Genomic DNA, 22,248 nt, shown 5'->3' with positions numbered 1-22,248 from the left:
TTTGCAAGCAGGGTGGACCCTGCTTAGCTAAGAGGACAAGTCATGCTTGCTACCACAAGACCAGCTCTCCTCTTATTGCTGGTTCGAATCCCTGCTGGTACTATATCGGGCAGCAGCAATATAGGAAGATGCTGAAAGGCATAATCTACTGCGTGGGTGGAGGCAATGGTTAACCCCTCCTGTATTCTGCCAAAGAAAACCACAGGGCTCTCTGGGTGCCAGGAGTCAAAATCGACTTGATGGCACACTTTACCTTAGTATTGATTTGCCACTTAATGTTGCAGCGAGGAAGCAAGCTGCCTAGAGAGCAGGAGGCTGTTGGTTCGAATCCTCGCTGGTGTGTTTCCCAGAATATGGGAAACTCCTACATTGGGCATCAGCGATATAGGAAGGTGATGAAAGGATCCTTTCATACTGCGCAGGAGAAGGCAATGGTAACCCACTCCTGTATTCTACCAAGAAAACCACATGGCTCTGTGGTTGCCAGGAGTCAACACTGACTCAATGGCACAACCTTTAGTATTGTTTTAAAACTCTCTGATGTGTGTATTTTTATTTTTCACTAGCTCTTCAATAACAGCAATGGGCCATTCTATAAATTACAATATGCATTTTATTGGACAGAATAACACACTCAAAAGTGAAGCAAGGTTTCAAACAACTTGAAGAGCAGACAAATGGTCATCTGGTTTATACAAAATTTGAAACTTCAGAATTTTGACTCAAAAAAGGTAGGGGTCAAGATTACAGATTATTGCAAAGTATGGATCGATTTACAAGCAGAATTTTGTATATTTCAAAGAATTATAAACTGGATGTCTTACAAGAGCTGTTCACAAAGGAGAGACAGAGGTTTGTGTAGACAAAAGCCCAGGGTTGAGATGGTCCACGTTACATTTTTATTTAAAAGCACTACAAGGGAGTTTGAGCTTTAGCTTCTGTAGCTTTTTTGAGAGGAACCTGAAACAAATTTGACATTAGAGCAGCTGCCTCCTCCAAGGCTCACACCTCCGATACGTCTTCCGCTTCCAGAACTGAATCCGCTGCCTCCTCCGATACCAAGTCCACTCCCAAGACCAACGCAGCTGCCTCCTACACCAAAACCGTCCATTCCGGCTCCTCCCAGGCTGAGGCTGCTCCCACCTCCGTAGCCGAGACCGCTGCTCATAGCACCTCCGCGTGAAACGGTTGAAGAGACAACAGCTGTGGAGGGAAAACAGCACATGCTCAGAATGTGTCGAGAACTGGCCAGTCGGCCAAAATGAATTAGGAGGATTCTAAACATCCTTTGGCCTAATAACTGCCCAGAGATACAAATTTGATAGATTAGATTAGATATGCAAGGTAAAGAGTGGGTAGGGCTCCCTTAGGTAATGACAGGTAAGGACAAGGGCCCTTGAGTTAATATGGTCCCCTGAGTCAGTGCTACAGCTGAATGCCAAGGATGTTGCATCAGTACAGACACTGTAGCTGTAGTTGTGCAACTGCATTATGGACAAGAAGAATGTGGATGGAGAGGAGACATGGTGGTCTGGCTGCTCTAAGTACAGCCCTCCTTATGTAAACAGGACCAAGTGACCCCTCTTACACCTGTACAAACATGTGATCCCCAAAACAGGAATATTCTCCCAGATACTTACAGATGTTCACTGCACCTGCTGTATCACTAGTCAGCCTGTCAAGACACAAAATGGGGTGTAAGAATTAAGGCACTGTCTGAACACTGAGGGTTAAACTAAAAGAGGCAGATTCAACCAACCAACCAACCAACCAAACAAACAAACAAGGGCAGCCCTGGTTCATTATAGCGAAGTATGTTGTGAATCCCATAAAATAGGATGTTGAATGGTGCACACTCCTTGCTCTGACCAATAATATTTTGTCTTTGCATGCTAGAATCACCAAATAGATCTTATAGATAATTAATTTAGTTTAGTACAGACAGCCCTTGTTATCCTTGGTTTCAACAACTGTGGTTTAGCATATCTACAGATGGGTCTTAGAGGCCTGATTTCTTTGTCTGTGGTATAAAAATAGGCTAAATTCACGAATTTGTGGATTTGAGTGGCCAGAAATGATTCCCGATGTCATTTCTGGTTGCCATTTTTCATTGCAGAGCCATTTGGGGCTCTTAAAAAAAAAACATCCCTGTGATTTTGTGTGGAAATTGGGGAGGGCATTGCTGGAGACCTGAATAGCATTGTAGAGTCCTTTATTTCTCTTATTTATGTCCCACTCCCTGTTTTTAGCCTTTGTGTGTGTAGGAAACAACTCCTAGATCCCCATGGAGGTAAGGTTAACAAAACCTTCATGGTCTCTGTATTTGCACCTATAGGCGAGAACGTAAGCCCTGCTAATAACGAGGGCCAGTTGTACAGTCATAGACCAGTTCAGATTCACCAAGTAGTAATCTGACACTTGGGTGTCTAGTAGAATATGAAGCATTTGGAACCCCAAGGAAAGCCCTTTCGATACCTGGATGGCTGCACAGTGTTGGGGAGAGCAATAGCACTGGAGCAGCACCGCAGGTGCCACTGGAAGCCCTTATCTCTCCTTTTGGAAGTTTGTTCTGACAATGCCATAATGAATCCTCAAGTCCTCAGAACCTCAACATCTAAAAGTGGCTACCTGGAACTTCTGAATCCAGAGAGAGGGGCCTGAGGAAAGTTGATTGGGTGATACACCTAAGGATGCACTTGAAGAGCCCATATCATAGAGGCTGGTGCACCAGTCTTGGAGAGGAGAGTGTAGGAACGTAGGAACCTGCCATATACTGAGTCAGGCCATCAGTCTATCTAGCTCAGTATTGTCTTCACAGACAGGCAGCGACTTCTCTAAGGCTGCAGGCAGGAATCTCTCTCCTATCTTGGAGATGCCAGGGAAGGAACTTGGAAACTAAATGCTCTTCCCAGAGTGCCTCCATCCCTTGAGGGGAATATCTTCCAGTGCTCACACTTCTAGTCTCCCTTTCATGTGCAAGCAGGGCAGACCCTGCTTAGCTAAGGGGAGAAGTCATGCTTGCTACCACAAGACCAGCTCTTCTCTCCTAGGAGCTGCACACCTAGCCCCTGTGGCCAGAGAATCTCCTGTTGCAAGTTACGACTGGAGTCCGTGATACTCAATGCAGTATTCCGCACATCTCCTGACAGCTGGCAGTGGGCCTCCAGAGGTCCTTTGCACACTTCTATTCAAAGAGGAACCACAGAGAAGGGAAAGAGAGAAGGAAAGCTTTTCTCATCTTTTCACACCCCACAGTCCAGAGTAAGTGCTGCAAGCTCGCTTTCTGTGATAGGCCTGGCGCACAAGCAATCCATCCTGTACTTCATTGTTGACTGAACAAGCCCTCCATTTAGATGCCAAGACAGATTTAAAATTACTTGTTCCCCTTTGTATTCCTTTATTATCTCCCAGTCGTAATGGTAAAAAGCGGGGATTCTAATTTGCCTTAGAAATGGTAAGTAGAGAAGACAGAGATCGTGGTTATTCTGGGATAATTAGCATGGAATAAAAGGATGAGAGCTTTTGGTTATGAGTACTAAGACTGTGTCTTACTGACCGGCATTCCTCTCCTTCCAGAAGCTTCCTGTAGGTGCAGATCTCAACATCCAGGGCTAGCTTGACATTCATCAGCTCCTGGTACTCCTTCAGCTGCCGGGCCATGTCTTGCTTGGCTCTCTGAAGAGCTTCCTCCAGCTCAGCCAGTTTCTGCTTGGCATCCTTCAGGGCCAGCTCACCCCGCTCCTCTGCCTCAGCAATGGCTGCCTGAAGATTGGCACACTGTAGGGGTCGAGGGGGAGGGGGAATGGTTTCATTTATATTGTAAGTTGCTTAAAACAAGGATCTGTCTTTTGTTGACTTCATAAAGCACAGTATGCATTGATAGCGCCAAGTATCTACACACCCACTTGCCAGCTTGCCACAGGTAATTGTCCCAAGCCCTCTGGCAAGCAGAACCATCAGCATCACACAGACCTTCTCCCTAGAGGTGTCATTTCCACGGCCATTATTGAGAAGGTAAGAAACAGCTGGAATCCTTTCTGAGCAGGAGGAGGCAGTTCCCACTGTGTCTTACTGTCTCCTTATCCCAGTGCAAATGACAGAAGACCAGCTTCTCTCCTAAGCCCCCTGCCACACGAGTGATGCTGACAGTAATATTTGAACTACCGTATTTTACGGACTATAAGACGCATTTTTTCACTCAAAAAATAGCCACCAAAATTCAGGTGCGTCTTTTACTCGCAAGCCTGCCCGAGGGGGGGGGGGTATCCCCCAGCAAACAATGCTAAATGATGCTATTAACTCTGTGCAGCCTGGGGACTGCCGCTCCAGCTCACCCTGTGGATTCCCCGATCGTGCAATTACATCACCACCAGCAACACCATTGTTTTCAGCTTTCTGTTTTACTTTCTGCAAGCATATTCAGCTGAAGAAAGTGTAAAGAATTAAGAAAGCCGAAGTGGTAGCCGCTCCCTCCTCTGGTATGTGCATACTGATGAGAAGCGGAGCGCTGGAAAACGAAAGAGGGTGGTGTTTTTTTTTTTTAAATAGAGTCAGAAGCAGGTTGAAGAGAAAACAAGGAGTGGAGTACCAACAATTGAAAGAGGACTTATCTGAGGCGAGGAGAACAAACTGAAGCAAGGCTGAAAGTCCTTTCCTGGAGCTAGCAGGAGTGAAGAAAGTGAAAAGAATTAAGAAAGCAGAGCTCCCTCATCTGGTATGTGCATACTGGTGAGGAGCGGAGAGCTGGGAAACGAAAGAGGTGTTGTTGTTTTTTTAATAGAGTCAGAAGCAGGTTGAAGAGCAAACAAGGAGTGGAGTAGCAGCAATTGAAAGAGGACTTATCTGAGGCAAGAAGAAAGGAGAACAAACTGAAGCAAGGCTGAGAGTCCTTTCCTGGCGCTACCGGTAGCAGGACTTTTCGGTACAGTTGATAACAGTTTAATATGTTAAAACCCTGAAAAACTGGATTAAAATTAAGGTGCGTCCTATAGTCTGTAGCGTCTTATAGTCCGTAAAATACGGTATGGTCCTAACAATGATGCTGGTGTAGAAACTAATATTCATGATAATGGGGCAGATGTGGTATTTTTTTTAAAGGAAAGTAAGGCTCAAAAGAGTTAAGAAATGGACATGTGAGAGGAGGCTAAAACCACATCAGTGAAGAGCAATAAGGCTGATAAGGGTGAGACAAGAACATCAAATCATAATACTGATCCTCTTTTCATTTTGGGGCCAGAACAAAGGTTTAATACTATGGTAAAGGTAAAGTGTGCCGTCAAGTTGATTTTGACTCCTGGCGCCCTCAGAGCCCTGTGGTTTTCTTTGGTAGGATACAGGAGGGGTTTACCATTGCCTCCTCCCACGCAGTATGAGATGATGCCTTTCAGCATCTTCCTATATCACTGCTGCCCAATATAGTAGCAGCGGGGATTTGAACCAGCAACCTTCTGCTTATTAGTCAAGCATTTCCCCGCTGCGTCACTTAAGGTGACGTGGTGATAATATTGGGAAAGTAGTTTGCTTGTCCTTCCATGGTGTACAACAGCCACTGCTGGACACCCCCCACCCCTGGATAAAGTTGTTTGTCAACCATAGCGAGCAGGAGAACGAGAAACCAAAGTTCTGTGTTCATGCATCCTCCCTGGCTCTCCTGTCCTATCTTACATTTATTTTATTTTTTAATTACATTTTTTATCCCGCTCTTCCTCCAAGGAGCCCAGTACTACATACTTAGGTTGCTCCTCACAACAACCCTGTGAAGTAGGCTAGGCTGAGAGAGAAGTGACTGGCCCAGAGTCACCCAGCAAGTATCATGGCTAAATGGGAATTTGAACTCGGGTCTCACCGACCCTAGTCCAGCACTCTAGCCACTACACCACACTGGCTCCCAAGGTTGACCAAGGTTGGTGGAAGAGATGCACTGACTTCTGAAGAACTCCAGACACATGATTACATTTCCATTTCCAGCAATATCCCACCTGCTTTTTCACATTGTCGATTTCAGCCCGTAGTCTCTGAATGTGTCGGGTGAGTTCTGAAATCTCTTGCTTGGTGTTGCGGAGGTCATCGCCGTGTCTTCCAGCAGAAGCCTGGAGCTCTTCATACTAATGTACAACGGAAACAAACACAATCACTTTCGGCATATATATGCTGGCCTTGGGCCGAAATAAACAAATAAACTAATAATAAACTTTTGGCATAGATTGGTTGGCTTGTTTTGATCAAGCTGGGGCTTCAATCTATTGCAACTGGAATACTAAAACTCCACATTTCACAATGCAGCAGGTTCATGTGGTGCATTTTGCCTGCAGAATGAATTACAGAAATGTCATTACATTTACCATTATTAAGTGAAAGAGCTATTTATTTGATTTGTAAACACAAACAGGAATCATAACGGCTTACTGGGGACAGGGCTCCATATGCTTATTAGATATTAAGGTTGTGCACACAACCATATGGGCTGGCGAGGAGGCAGGCAGGGTGCCTCTCCACCCATAATCAAATTTCTTACCAAGGCTCTGCTGCTCACCCGACACACAATTGGTGCCATGGCGAATGGCAGAGAGGAGGAGGTCCTCCGGCACCCCCAGTGCACCACACCAGGAATGTGTTGCACTGAGGGATCCTCCCTCAGTTGGGCGCTCTTGATGCTGGGCTCTGTGTATGGTTGGGCTGCATGTAGCCCAAGCATACACATGACCCCAGTGCCAGGGTAAAGGGCGCACTCACTGGGGTAAAGGTTGGGTTGTATGGGAGGGCAGTGGTGGGACTGGGCTCAATCCCAGCACTATACACAAGCAGTCCAACCCAGCCTGGTCTGCCCTAGCCTGGATTAGGCTGCTTGTGTGATAAGGCTTATTCTGTGCTGATTGTCCAATTGTGGAGTAGTCAATGGAAGGAGAAATGAGACGGAGGGGCAATGAGGGGCAGTTGGTAGGATTGGGAATTTGGGACTGGGCTCCATAGGGCACACTGACCAAGCCAAACACAGCCTGCTAGCCATGTATCAAGCCCATCCCAGACTTGATACACTTCCCGGTTTTGTTGCTTGCCTGGGACTGCCCCCAAAGCACAGGAGGGCCTTCACGCTGGCACGTTGCCATGTTTCCCCCTCAGCTGTGCTTGAGGGACAATATAGCAAGATTCCACTCTCGGAACATCAATGCCCCTGTGACCTGGGGCAAGGAGAAACAACAGGGTACGTCCTCCTTCAGTGTTTGTGTTACGGGGACATTTGAGCTAACTTTTGTTCTACTGTTATTACATAACTATCCTGATCGTATGGACCAATTTTACACCTCTTCACTGCTTTCTGATAGCAACCCCGCCCCCACTTACAGTGTTGCTAAGTTCTGCATGGCAGCAATAAAAATCTGGTGGATGATGACGACCTGTTCGTGCCCAGCGCCCAACATTATGGACTAACTTGAGCACACCTTTGCCTGCTGCCTCAGAGCGCCTCATGGCAACCCAGGGTTCCCTCATGGCAACCCAGAGTTCTATAGTCCCACAGCTTCCTGGTTTTTTACCCTGCCCTAAATTGATACAACTCTTACTATGCCTATAGTTGCCCTTGTATGATTTTATATGTCTCCATGTTTTGCATATAACTTTTTAATGCATTCTTGCTTCTCTCTTTTATGCTTTTTAATTACAAAAATGATGTTGTTATGATGCCTTTTATAAATATAGGTACCATTATTAAATAATTGCTGTTAACTGCAATTTTGCATGATTTTATCTACCTCCATGTTTTTCATATAACTTTTTAATGCATTCTTGCTTTTCTCTTTTATGCCTCTTTTTAATGATGTTTTAATGATGCCTTTACAAATATTTGTACTGTTAATTGCAATTCTTAGACCTCGGTCATGAAGAGTTTGCGGTCTTGCTCTGTCTTAGACAGCCATAGTTTTATTTTAAATTTCACTTCGACTTCTGATACTAATAGTCTTTTATCATAGTCTTTCATTATCTGCTAGGGGTGTGCATGGCTCGGAGTCCCCCCTGGTCCGGCAGTGGGGGACTGTGACTTTAAGCGGGGTGGTGGTGGTACTTACCCCCCCCCCGCCCCGCCGCTCTTCCCCCTCCGGCGCTGGTCCTTGGAAAAATATTCTTGGGGCGGCAGAGCTCCTCCCGTGGCGCGCGCACTCGTCTCTGACGCTGCAGCGCATGCGCCGCATATGTCACAGTGACGTATGCTGCATGCGCGCTGCAGCATCAGAGACGAGCGCGCCGTGCAGGGCGCATGCACACCACTAGCGCTCGTCTCTGTTAAGGCTTGATGAACAACGACAGGGGCCGGGGCGGCAGAGAGGAGCTCTGCCGCCCCAAGAAGATTTTTCCAAGGACCAGCGCCGGAGGGGGAAGAGTGGCGGGGGGAGGGTAAGTACCACTACCACCCCGCTTAAAGTCACAGTCCCCCACCCAGCCGGATCGCTGGACCTCCTGACTGGTCCGGCGGTCTGTTCTATTATGCTGGACCAAAACCATGCACACTCCTATTATCTGCTTGTATTGTGCACCGTTAGGCTTTTAATATCTACTTTTACTTTTAATATGTAATCACCCCTTATGCTTTATGCTGGTCTATGGCCATAAGAACGATTGATTGATTGATTGATTGATTGATTGATTGATTGATTGCCTGGGACTGCATAAACCAGGCGGAGGAGGCAGATTCTTATTGAGCACCTCAGGCCATAATATGTCATTTTGGTGGGTCCCAACTAGTGTAGGCTGGCAATAAGGAGAGAAAAGGAGTTGTTTCTTTCCCTAGCCACTCAAAATGTCTAGTCTTAGATACCACTACATTCAAATCCCTATATCTGCCTTTCAGGAGGATTCCAATGTGGTAGATTTACCCCCACCCCCACCCCTGAGTTAATAATGAGATGCTCAGAAATTCAGTGCTGCATAAACTAGTCACACAATTTAGGCTACTTGCATGGCTGCCACTCACAAATATTACCATGTGGAGCCCGAATCATGCTGAAGTGACTTTGCTTGCTGGTAGCCATGGCACCGCAGGACTACATGAGTCCAGTAGCATGAATCTACAGTAGCATGGATCTACTGTTTTCCTAATAAGTGTCTCTTGCTGTATCGTTTTAGATGTAAGATATATAATTCTTCCACTACATGGAGCACATATTTACCTTGCTTTGGTACCAAGATTCGGCTTCAGTCCTGCTCCTGTTTGCAATCTCTTCATATTGAGCTTTGACTTCAGCAATGATGCTGTCCAGATCCAGGCTACGGTTGTTGTCCATAGAGAGGACCACAGATGTGTTGGAGATCTGAGTCTGCATCTGGGCGAGTTCCTGTGGATGATGTAACAATATCCCGCTCAGACAAAAATACATCATACAAAGAGCTATACATTATCCGCAAATTCCAAGCCAATATGCCCCACCATGCCAACCCAAATTCTCCACAAATATGAATTAGCCCAATGTGCAAAACATGCAAATTCTGCATAATTTATTCTGTATCCAGGATTCCTGTTTTCAGAAAATGTGGATTTGGATTTCGTTTTTTTAAATAGTCGTGGAAATGGATGAAGAAAAATAAATGAAGACATCAGAGTCATGAAATCTTAGAAATTCTTATGAACTCATAGGAAAGGAAATGGGAGAAACAGCTATACAGGGCACTAAAATCCTACCCTTTCCAGAAGTGGGCAAACTTGGCCTTCCAGCTATTGCTGAACTACAACTTTCCCATCACCCTCAGTCACAATTTACTGTGGTCGAGGATGATGGGAGCTGTAGTTCAACAACAGCTGGAGGGCCAACTTTGCCCACCCCTGTAAACCATGGAAATTCAGCTTAGCCCTCTGTACTCTTAATGTTTCATGAGACTCTGTCTGTATGTTTTCATGGTTTTCTTCTTATCAATAAAGGTTAGAAACATGAGCAATGAGATTCTGAATTTGCTGAACTCTATCCCACAGACCAGATGCTGTGTTTGTGCAACATTCCTTTTGACTGATGGAACTGGACAGATGTTTCTTTTAGTTCTATAACATTTTGTTTTACACCACACATTTAAGCTTAGTAAGATGAACAGTCCTGCCATGGTATGTTGGGATGACCAACAATTTTTATCATGGAATTCATGAAGGATTGCTCTATCAACATAGGTTTAGCAAGATGTTCAAGAGGTGACATCTGGTTGGACCATTCTTGGACATCCAGATGTTGGGACTAAGGATGTGCAGAACCATTTTGTGAAATGTTTCTAATCTGATTGAAACTCTTAACTTCCCTTGAAATGCTTCAGTTCTTTTGCCTAAGCAGGAACCATAAAGCTTGCTTCAAATTTCAATATATGTGAAATGAAGTTGCTGCTGAATTTCCCATATATTGAAATTTGAAGCCAGGGAATAGACCAAGGCACAGTGCAGGAGAGGCAAGCAGGAGTTTAGACCTAGTAATATGGCATATCCAGGCCTATTGGCCTTTCAAGATGTGAAAACAACCCCCACTCCCTCTGAGAAATGTTGCCAGTCTTCTAAAAAATGCATCCTTTGTGCTCCTCTGAGACAGTTCGTCAATGGACCCCTCTACCCTGCAGTTTTTTCAGTATTTTCCATGGAAGCCTCCAAAACTGGCCACTATGGCAGAATAATTGGCCAAACAAATAGTCTGTCTCCTTGGCAGTCCATATATTCTAATGATGTAATACAAAACATTACAGTTTAAGAGAATAGGAAGAATCCTTACCGCTTCATACAGGGCTTTGAGGAAGTTGAGTTCATCATTCAAGGCATCTGCCTTGGCATCTAGCTCTACTTTGTTCATGTAGGCAGTATCCACATCCTAAAAAGGGCAAGATATTGTTGAACCAGATGGTCAGAACCAGGGCAGCAGGAGGGGGAGACAAGGTGCATCAATGTGTACAGAGTATGTACAGAGTGCTATGTGGAATGAGATTGCATGGATGTCACAGGGACCTCTTGGCTAATGCCTGTAGCATCACTCTAAGTCATTACTTCTTATGAATATTTTTAGTATTACACACACAGCTCTTTTAAGAATGGTGGACACTGGCACTACTACTTGCTTCTGACAACAAAAATAGCTCAACGTTTTGAGAATATGATGCTTTCTCTTCGCAGAGATGTATTTTAAATGCAATTTTTGATGGACATATGCTGTCACCCTTCAACATCGGAGAAAAGGACTGCTACCCTCCACAGCAAAACTATTCCTGCCAGCAACATGGTTGTGATATCAAGAGGCACGCACCTTTTTGAGGGTTACAAAGTCGTTCTCTGCATTTGTACGCTTGTTGATCTCATCTTCATATCTGTTAGGGCAGGGCAGGGAGAAAAACAGTGTTTCTTTAGATAAATGAGTGTGAGGTGGCTGCTATGCTCGAAGGATTTGAGGATGATCCTGACGATGTTCAGAAGATTATTCTGCAGGTGGCCAACCTGCAGCACATGTGGCATAAACTGCGAGGGGGTTTGTGGCACTCTAGGACAGGAGCTGGAAGGCCCATAGGCCTGGCTATGGCATGCGATTAGGTTTAAACTCCTGCTTGCCTCTCCCATACTGTAGCTTGGTCTATTCCTTGGCTCCATAGACAACAGACAAAAATATGCCAAGGCTGGCAGGCTACATATGAACTGCAGTGCTTCACTAGAGGGGCACAACCCCACACTTGCCCAAAACTTTAGCCATCACCGTTCTAGTCTTAGTGCTTGGCATCCAGTGTTCCCTCTAACAGGGATTCCTGGATGTTGTTGACTCCAGCTCCCAGAATGCCCACGCAAAGCCATTGCAGCTGGGGTTTCTGGGAGTTGCAGTCCCTGTTAGAGGGAACCCTGCTGCCGTCCTAACAATAATGTTGTGTGCATGCAGCCAAAGGATGCACAGCTGCAGCAGATATATTTCCACTTTAGCAACATGGGTGGTTGCGCATGGAAGGGGGGGGGATTTTCTGTGCATTGCACAGAATGCTTCTGGGAGAAGGAGAGACTGGTGACAATCCCCCCTTCTGTATTCGTCTGCCTCCCATGTGGAGACTCCTTAAATCTGAACTAGGTCAAGCTTGCCCACTGTGGTGTCCAAGTGCTCACCATGGAGTCTGCCTATTTTATTAAACCAGGACAAACTTTGTGTATGTCTTTTTGCTGGCTACTGGTCGGTGTGAAATCCATGGGGCAGATCCACGTGGCCTGCACTGCAAAAGAACAGAGAGCAATTTCCACGTAGGAAATCTTGATGTATTTAAGCCAATGCTTCTGTGTATGAAATTGAATCAAACATGGGGGCAATATAGGAAGGGGGTCTCCAAGAGAAAGGATAAACAGAGCAGTGGTGTGTGTGTGTGAGAGAGAGAGAGGGGTGGGTGGGGGTGGGGATTTACTTGTTCTTGTAGTCCTCAACAAGGTTCTGCATGTTATTCAGCTCTCCACCCAGTCTCATTCTGTCATTCTCCAGGTTACCCAGCTGCTTCCGCAGGTTGCTGATGTAAACTTCAAAAAGAGGTTCAGTGTTGTTTTTAATGGATTTCTGGCCCTGTTCCTGAAGCAGCATCCATTTGGTTTCCAGAACCTTATTCTGTTGTTCAAGGAAGCGCACCTGGAAGCAGAAAGGTTAAAAAAAAAATCACTTAAAGCTTGTGTTAAATACAAACTCCAGTGGAAACCTTCACCCTGATTATGAGAGGGTAATGCAATTGATTGTAAGTGCCGAGATCATTTAGAAGCAGCAGCAGGTAGAGGCAAGTTTCCAGTTCCACCATCCACTGGAAAGATACACTACGAGATCATGTAACTCACTCATATGTAATGTGAGGTATGTTACTCATTCTGTTGCGCTGGTATCCTATTTGTACTATTTGAGCATTGCTTGTGGAAAGCTGGAATGCAGATATTTATAAATATAATAATGCATATGAGCATAAATGATATTTTTACTTATGCATAGTCATGTTTTGTTGTGCCCCTGCTTTAGCTAAAGTCTCTTGGTGATGCCAGAGACTGAACCCGGGACCCTCTGCATGCAAAGCAGATGCTCGACTATTGAGCTATGGCCCCATCCCATTTCTCTTTAGGAGGAACCCTGAAATTCATTTTGAATATCACAAGTTTGAAATTTCAGGGACAGCCCTATTTGTTTTTAATATACTGTTACTGCCAATACTGTAGGGTGAAGCAGAGTATAACTTTGAATGCATGAATGAATGCATGAATGAATGAACGAACCATTCAAGCCTCATCTTGCATGCACAGTCACTGTTGCAAATCGACTCTTTCCTGCCCATCATCACTACCACTCATCATGATTCACTCCACCCTCCAATTCTGCCTTGTCTATCAAATGGAAAGCCATCTAACCTAGAACTGTGTCAGTTCTAAATTCTTTACCTTCCTAAATTGGCATTGCTAATCCCCACCCGCCACTGGCCTTGGCCATGTGCTGTTAGCAGCAGCCTGGCACAGTGATTACTTAGGTTAGGGGTGCTTAAACTTGGATCCCCATATGTTGTTGGACTACAACTCCCACCATTCACAGCCACAATGACTGAAGGCTGTGAATGATGGGAGTTGTAGTGGGGATTCAAGTTTGAGAGCCTGTGACTTCAGTGAAAGGATTTGTAAAAACCCTTTCAGAAGCTTCACTAGTCTTACTTTGCACCCCTCAAATGGGAAACGGCAAATGCTCATTGGCTGCAACATATCTACATGTCAGGCTGCTGTAAAAGGCACAGGAGATGACCAATAAAAAGCTGGGAACTTTGCCCTTGGCTTGTGCTAATGTGAAATGAGTGCTCATCAATGGCTCTCCGTCAAATTGGAGGAAGGCTTCAAGCAGGGTGCTGCAGAGCTCTACCTTGGGTCTCTTGTACCCTTCAACAGTTGTCTTAATAATTTTGATGAAAGGGTGGAGGAAATCCTCACCAGTTTTGCAGACAGCACAAAACTGGGAGGGACTGCTAATACCTTGGAAGATGGAAATACAATGAAAAATAACCATGACAGAATTGAAAATCGGGCTGAAACGAGCAAAATGAAATCCGACAGAAGCAAATTAGAAATTTTACATGTAGGCAAAAAACTCTCACAAATCAAATACAGAAGGATAGGATGAAGGGTACATCTTGGTAGCACATGTGAAAAGTATTTCAGGATTACAGTTGGTCACAAGCTGAACATGAGTCAGCAGTGCAATGCGACTGCAAAAAGAGGCTAAGGTGATTTGAGGCTGTAATAATACAACCACACTCTTCAAATTATGAGTAGTAATAGTTCTGCTTTATTCCATACTCATCAGATCTCATCTGCAATCCTGTGTCTAATTCTGCGTGCCTCACTTTGAGAAGGACATAGGCATCCTTTTTTCAGAAGAAGAAGAAGAAGGAGAAGGAGAAGGAGAAGCAGCAGCAGCAGCAGCCCTATGAGGAAATAGTGAAGGGACTGGGTGTGTATAGCCTGGGGAAGAAAAAACTGAGAAAGGACATGATAGCATTTGAAGGTCTGTCACAGAGAAGAGGGCAAAAGACTACTTCTCTGCCTCCCCAGAGGCCAGGACAAGTTTGAATGGGCTTAAGGGATAGGAGGTTAGATTCCAGTCCAACATTAGGAGAAATTTCTTAATGGCAAGAGCAGTTTGGGAAAGGAACCAGATATCTGAGGGGAGGGTTGATTATCCTCCAAGCAGAGGCTAGATAGCCCTCTGCTGAGGATGCTCCATATCTGGATTTCCTGCGCCAAGCAGTGGGTTGGCCTACAAGCAACCCTCCAGCTCTACGAGACAATGAAATAGCTGTAGTGGCAGCAAAGAACTGTAGGAGTTGCCACTGAAGGACTCCAATTGTTTCCCCAGCTATGACTGCTACAGAAACAGAAGGTAAAGCTTTGATAAAATCTTATTTCTCACCTTATCAATGAAAGAGGCAAATTTGTTGTTGAGGGTCTTGATCTGCTCCCCCTCCTCTTTACGGACTCTCTGTATGTTGGGGTCAATCTCCAAGTTCAGAGGTGTCAGCAGGTGTTGATTGATGGTCACTTCTTGAATCCCGCCGGGTGGGCAAACAGGGAAGCCAGGGCCGCCTCGCCCACCACCAAAGCCAGCTCCGACTAAGCCGAAGCCACCGCCTACGCCACCACCTAGGCCACCACCAACCCCATATCCACTGCCAAGGCCACCACCAAAACCGTACCCACCACCAACACCACTGCCATAACAGGCACCGGAGGCACCACCGACAGCTGAGATCCTCTTAGATCCACCAAGATTGTAGAGGCTTCGGCTGCCAAAGCCACCACCGCCACCAACTCTACCAAAACCAGCACCACCAATGCCACAGCCTTTGCCTCTGGATACGGTGTGTGAACTGAAGCTGGTGCGGCAAGTGTTAGGAAGGATGGCAGAGGCGTTACTGAAGCCTCTTCTCTGGATCTTTACGCTGGCTTGTTGAGACATTTTAGCAGGAGGGAGCAAAAGAATGGAGACACAGAAAGAGCACACACCGTAGATGAAAGGGAGGCGGGTGTTCTTGTGTTCTCTAGGACTTAAGGGTTCTTCTTTTTTACTTATATACTGGAGGAAGAGGGATTGGTGATGAATAACATGGATCACCTCTCTGATTAACGGGGCTGGGCATGCCCTGCGGCTTTTTGAACGGTGACATCACTCTGCCATACAAAAGGCTGAATGAAAGTATAACCCTTGAAGGCATCCTTGTCATTTGGAAATAATGATCACCTTCGCTGGCCTCTGCAGAAAAGGGAGACAGGCGGTGTTAATAATGAGTTCCATTTGTACTCTAGCTGGGGAACAAGAAGATAGGAAGGTGGTGATGTGCCTTGCTGTGAAACCAGTTCCTCAGGCCTACGAAGGACACAGCTTGTTCTCCACATACCCCTCCCTAGCACCTCAGAAATTAAAGGCAGGGATGGACATACCCCATGCACAAATCATGCATTTTATTTATTTATTTATTTATTGTTAAATTTATATATCCCCTTTCATTAAAACAATCACAAGGCGGTTCACATAGAAAAAGTTAAAACAAGACTATAAAAATCACACAATTAAAATATGCGACAAATATAGAAACAGATCTAATTAATTTTTTTAATACATACATAAAAATACCGTACAATATACAAAGCAGCAGCAATGGAGACAATCACATAAAAGCCTGAGTAAAAAGCTTTTACTTTCTGAACATTAGGATTAAAGGTTACCAAAGACTGGTATCTTCCCCTAGCTAAAGGCATCCTGCAGGATCTGAACTGTGAATGCACAGGCATCGTCTAACACTAGATTAGCAGGCCACATGAGCTTTTTCGCTGAGTGAGGGCTGTACACCAGGCCTGCTCTCACCCACCCTTCTTGCACTTCCACTCCTGCTTCTTCTGAGAACAGCCTGGATTCTGGGAGTCTGGGCAGGGCCAGCTCCAGGTGTCAGGGAATCCTCGGCAAACTTCCCTCCTTGGACTCCCTTCTGCCAAGGTGAACTCGGAGACAGTCATTCCGCTACTGCCACCACACAAAGGACTAAGTACATAGAGGTGGTCTCAGGGATCAGCAGCGGGCCTTTCTGTGTCTGTGGCCATTTTGTGTGTGTCTTTTGATGCACCTTCCTATCAGCTGTGCATGCAACCTGTAGAATCTGCCAAGAATCTGCCAAGTTGTCTGAAGGCAACCAAGAGCTGAAATTGGGTTTAGCACATCTGTTAATCATAATACAATGGATTAATTATCCAGTGAATCAACGGCATCTTCCTAATTTGCATATGCACCTGAGACTAAAATGCGTACTTCAGCTGATATCCACACTAAATTACTTCTGAGTAGTGCTGTTGGCTGACATGCCATGCAGTCCCTTGCAGATCTCTAAGTGAGATGCACATATGCAACCGGGTTCTGCTCAAAAACACATGGGCACTGGTTGCCTCTGTGCCTACTGAGCACAGCACCATCCCTATTCCAACACTGCTTCCACTGGGAATAATGGAAGCATCATCAGAGCAGTGATGATGCTGTGCTTGGTAGGTATGGAGGCACCCAGTCTCTGTAACCAGCGCTCATGTGCTTTTGAGCAGAACTCATGCATATGTTACCCCTGCTAACTTGGCAAAGAGGCATCTTTTAACGTGGCGATTCTCTTTATTGAGCAGGAGGAGAGTAACTGGCCCTATCCTACAGCACACTACCTCCAGTGACTGTTGCTGGTGTCTATCTTAAGTTTCTTTTTAGATTGTGAGTCCTTTGGGGACAGGGATCCATCTTATTTATTTGTTATTTCTCTGTGTAAACTGCCCTGAGCCATTTTTGGAAGGGCGGTATAGAAATTGAATAAATAATAAATAAATAAAATATGTGCATCTCTCTTAGAATGACAGGGAACTAGATGGTATGTCAGCTGCTGGTAGATCATTAGAATAACTACTGAGTAGTAGTACGGAGTAACTGGATGTCAGGTTTTGTGTCTGAATGATGGGCACATGGGTTACAACAAGCGCAGTTTTAGAAGAGGCATTCCAGCCTATGTGGGAGAGAAGAGGGCATGCCTCTTCTAAGATGATGCTCGTTACATACAGAGTTTCTTTAAAAGCATTTTTAAAAATTGGTCCCAGATTAACTGGGGAGGGGGACAGCCTCTTAACAAATGACAAGTTTTTAATCAGTCTGTCTAGCTCAGGGATTCCCAATCTGTGGTACTCCAGATGTTGCTGAACTACTGCTCCCATCATCCCCAGGCACAATAAATTGCAGCTGGGGATGATGGGAGTTGTAGTTTAGTAACATCTGCAGTAATACTGTGACCCCCTGGTCTAATCAATTGATCAACTCAGTGTTGCAACCCTGGTCCTTGGATAGTAGGCAAGGCCTTCAAATGCAAGCAATATAAAGAGTATAACCTTTGATTGCTTTTTAGCCTTAAAGCAGTTACAAGGCCTCTCATTTACATTGGGATTGCTAGCATTTGGAAGCTGAAATACCTAAAGAATGGTTTATCCATGATGTGTTAGTTTATGTTATCTGTAGAGGGTGGGAACCTTTAAAAAAAGTGTCCCTCACCTTTTCAGTTTGTGTATAATGTAGCTCTCCTTTTTCCCAGCTTACTCAGGGAAGAGGTGATTCATGCCAAATCTGTTTATCCAAGCAGTCTCCCAGACACATACCACAGGCAAGCCCATTGTCTGAGTGTCTGCAGGTTGCAAGAATAGGATGGTGAAATGCGGAGTGAGCCAATTCTTTGTCTCTTTCCCTCCCATTCTGTGAAGACTTTGGCCTAACCCTTTAGTCCTCCTCACCCTCATTTGAAACAAAGCCTAGGTATGTGTGTCTGTGTTTCTTCATATTTATCTTTTCTTACCACTCCCTCTGCTTTTGTCTGTGCCCAAGCATCCTTTCTTTGATCCCAGTACAAACTTGTAAAGTGGTTCTTCCTTCCTTGCCCACCCCCCCACCCCCCGCCGATCTCTTGTCCATTTTGAAAAACCAGAGGATTGATTTGTGGCCTTCAGCTTCTTTTCGTTCGCTTTCTTTGATGGACTATTGTTTCTGTATTTATAGCCAGACATGGCAGTATGAGGCATATGTATAGTAACAAACCCTTTAAACAGTGGCTCAGCGTGCATGGAGGGAATGGGGAAGCAATTTTCACAGATATCCCCTCCCTTCAGAAGCCATTTTCACTTCAGTAAATATATCCCCGAGAATCATGTGGCCCTCAGGGACATATTTGTGGAAGAACGAAAGGTTTTTGAGGGAGGGAAGAGAAGCAAAAACCACTTATCTGTGCAGAATGAGTTTTTTTCTGGGTGGCATTATCAAGGCAGTGTGTGCACACATGCATTCAAAGTGGGACCTTCCTGATTAAACCTGAGCGGGATCTAAAATTAACTGAACGGACATCAAAAATGTGTGAGTACATACACACTCCTTCGAGGGAACACTGTTCCCCTCCCCCTCTGCACATGCTAAACTAGGGCTGGGGAATAAACCTTCATCGTAGCTATTCCCCAGCAACTCTGCAAGGGGGGGACCCTTCTTCTCCCGTCATATCACTGTATATGTGGGCTACTGTCGCCACCCCTGTCCCTGAGACTAGTGTCTGTTCTGCTGTGTCCCCTGGAGACCAGTGGCCTAAATAATTTCCTCATGGTGTTCTGGAGCTTAATTGCAGCACTGCCTCCCACTCTCCTTACAATCTCAAAGTCCCTGATTATTATGCTGCTTGTTCTTCCCTTCTGCAACCACACCCTGTTGGCTCCCCCGGCCTCTGAACAGGAAATGCCCACAGGAGCTAAGAAACACTGTAGTTACCAGTATGTCACACACACAAGGCACATTTCTCTCTGTTTCTGAAGCTACAAGTCCTACAATTTCCCGTGGAGGGGAAAGGAGAGTGCACTTTCCCTCACCCCTCCCCTCCCAGAGGAGGGCTTCCACCAGCAGCTCACCATTGAGAATGCTGCTTTTTCTTTTCTAAAACTGCTCCTATTTGTCTCCAGAAAATCTTATAAGATCTGAGCACCTCCTATAGATACAGGGAAATACATTTGTATACACATCCTCAAGGAATACATTTGTATACACATCCCAAGGGTTGCTGCCCATTTGATGAGGTCATCTGAGGGGGCTCTGCTCTGGGTGCCGACAATAAGAGAAGCTTGGTTGTCGTGCACTGGGGACAGGGCCTTCTCTGTTGCTGCCCCCAGACTCTGGAATGCTCTCCCAGTGGGTATCCGCTCCTCGGTCTCGATCACAGCTTTTAGAAAGCATGTTAAATCGTGGCATTTTACCCAGGCTTTTATTTGATTGTCTCTGCTGCTGCTGTTTGTACTCTGTATTGCTTTTTTATGCTTTTGTTTTAAATTTTTAATCAGATTTGTTTTATATTTTTAGCTTAATATTTTAATTGTGTCATTTTTACAATCTTGTTTTTAAATTCTGCTGTAAACTGCCTTGGGATTGTTTTAATGAAAGGCAGTATATAAATTTAACAATAAAATAAAGAATCTAAAATTTAGACTTCCCCCTGCATGGCAGTGTAGCCCAGGTGCGCCCCCCTTAGACCTCCAGGCTAAGAAAGTGTCTATCCTCCCTAATCCCTGCCCATGCTTGGACCTTAGTTGTTGTTGTCTCCTCCAGTGTGTGTGTGTGTGTATGTGTATGTATGTATGTATATATAAATAAATACACACAGACTGCTGCCTTTTTTGCTAGTTGGTGCTTTTGTTTTTTGCAATGTACCTGCTTCAGGTACATTGATGGTGGTAGATAATTAATGGTGTACAGGCTGATGCCACTTTGAGTCACTCCATGTGGTCAGATTGTGACCATGTGGTGAGTAAGCCTCTTGTGCACTGCATCTCACATGGATCGGCTGGATTTCAACACGTTTCATCTTCACCATTGTGTAGCAAGGAGAAGACAACTCGATCGGTGTGGGAAACTGCTGATCACGAACCATGGTAATTGTGGGCTGGAATTATGGTAACAGCTGGCACATGGCTCCTCCTGTCTGAAGCAGGGGCCCTACATCACTTCCTCCTCCCCCTGCGATGCTGGATAAGGGAAAATGCATGGTGCCATCATGGCCTCACATGGCATGTTTCCCTGCTCCTGCTCCATTTCTACTCCATTTCTTTGGCTGCCACTTGAAGGGTGGGGAAACAACAGCATTGGATCACACTTTATGACTTATTTAACACTAGCTGAACCCACACAGAGCATCTGTGCGCTAGTACTTGTTTGCTCCCCTCGCTCTCCACCACAGCCCCCTCACCCCAGAGACCTCCTCCCCACCCTCCTTCTCTCTCTCCCCCTCTTTCTTTCTTTCTTTCTTTCTTTCTTTCTCTCTTTCTTCCTTCCTCTCCCTTCTTTCTCTCCCCCCTTCCCCCCACTGGTCTGGTTTGCTCCATTGCCAGCAGCCCCACATGCAAAGGGGCTGCCTTTATTTTCCTGTCTAGCTAACAATTGTTTTAAATGTTTTAATGTTGTTTTTAGAATATTGGTTTGTTGTTGTTTTTTAAATTAAATTGTGTCTTAAATTTCTTGTTTGTGTTTTTAATTAATGTTTTACCTTTGTTTTTATTTGGTTGTAAACCGCCCAGAGATGTAAGTTTTGGGCTGTATAAAAATATGTTAAATAAAATAAATAAATAGATAGATAGATAGATAGATAGATAGATAGATAGATAGATAGATAGATAGCTCCCAGCCCACCCTTGGTCGCCTGCTAGTTGTTCTCCTCACCCCCCCCCCCCCGCCACAGCCCCTCACCCCAGAGACCTGCCCACCTTCCCTCCCTCTCTTCCCCCTCCCCCCACAGCCCCCTTACCTCAGAGATGTCCCCACTGCCGGCCTCTGATGCCCTGCCGAGTCTCCTTGCGAGGAGAATGGCTGAGCTGGGGCCTCGCATCCGACCTACACGGACGGCCCTCGGTCGTCCTCCTTCCGCCCCGGCCATCCTCCTTGCGAGACTCAGCGGGGCGATGGAGGCCTGCCCTGCAGTTAGAGTCAACCTGGGCCGCCGCCTCAATGCCTGCTCTTTCTTTAGCCCTCCATTTGCCACTGAGCCTTCCTCTGCGCCTTCTGTCTCGGCCTCTCCCCCTGCCACTCAGCTTTCCCACCGCCACTCAGACTTCCTGTAGGCTTGGCAGGGTGACAGAAGGCCCTGCTCGCTCGGCTTTCCCCCCTGCTCACTCGGCCTCCTCGCTTCGGCCTTTGCTCTTCTTTCTTTGACTCCTCCTCAGCCTCCCTCCCTCCTCAGCAGGAACTCTCGCAAGATGTGCCACGTACCACCCGAGATTAGCCTCGGACCACCTTAGCGTATTAATGTATAGAAGAGAACCAGGACTCCTACTTTTGGAATAAGCCATTTGTTATAATGTGTAGTTCCCACCATGTTCATCAAGCCTGAAGAGATAATAAAGATAAAACTGTAAAGAGTGCTTGATTGTGCATGTGCATCTTGTCCTGTTTCTGTCTCTAACAGTGTGCTCCATCCAACCTATGCATCAGACATCTTGGAGTACTTCAGATGAAATTATTATTTACATTTTATATCCCGTTCTTCCTCCAAGGAGCCCAGAGCGGTGTACTACATACTTGAGTTTCTCTTTCACAACAACCCTGTGAAGTAGGTTAGGCTGAGAGCAAAGTGACTGGCCCAGAGTCACCCAGCAAGCCTCATGGCTGCATGGGGATTTGAACTCGGGTCTCCCTGGTCCTAGTCCAGCACTCTAACCACTACACCACGCTGGCT

General features: G+C 45.6%; 1 protein-coding gene across 3 annotated transcripts; it reads right to left on the bottom strand.

Annotated features, from left to right (window-relative positions):
- Positions 1-590: 590 nt before the first annotated feature.
- LOC128346313 (keratin, type II cytoskeletal 5-like) lies at positions 591-21,736 on the bottom strand. Of its 3 annotated transcripts, none has more exons than XM_053299475.1 (10): positions 21,322-21,460; positions 14,898-15,737; positions 12,382-12,596; positions 11,256-11,316; positions 10,731-10,826; positions 9,162-9,326; positions 5,979-6,104; positions 3,557-3,777; positions 1,641-1,675; positions 591-1,203 (listed from the first exon to the last, which is right to left on the bottom strand). In XM_053299475.1, exons 2-10 carry the CDS (start codon positions 15,441-15,443, stop codon positions 932-934), a joined length of 1,737 nt encoding a protein of 578 aa, XP_053155450.1. In that variant the 5' UTR covers positions 15,444-15,737; positions 21,322-21,460; the 3' UTR covers positions 591-931. The 3 variants fall into 3 exon arrangements, with proteins under 3 accessions (XP_053155450.1, XP_053155449.1, XP_053155451.1); XM_053299474.1 differs by having other exon boundaries at positions 14,898-16,699; positions 21,322-21,450; XM_053299476.1 differs by lacking the exon at positions 14,898-15,737 and having other exon boundaries at positions 21,322-21,736.
- Between the last annotated feature and the right edge of the window lie 512 nt (positions 21,737-22,248).

Source organism: Hemicordylus capensis, chromosome 2 (genome assembly GCF_027244095.1).
Source record: "Hemicordylus capensis ecotype Gifberg chromosome 2, rHemCap1.1.pri, whole genome shotgun sequence".
Lineage (NCBI taxonomy): Eukaryota > Metazoa > Chordata > Lepidosauria > Squamata > Cordylidae > Hemicordylus > Hemicordylus capensis.
Note: the sequence above shows the minus strand (reverse complement) of the source record. Positions and strands in the feature narration are given on the sequence as shown.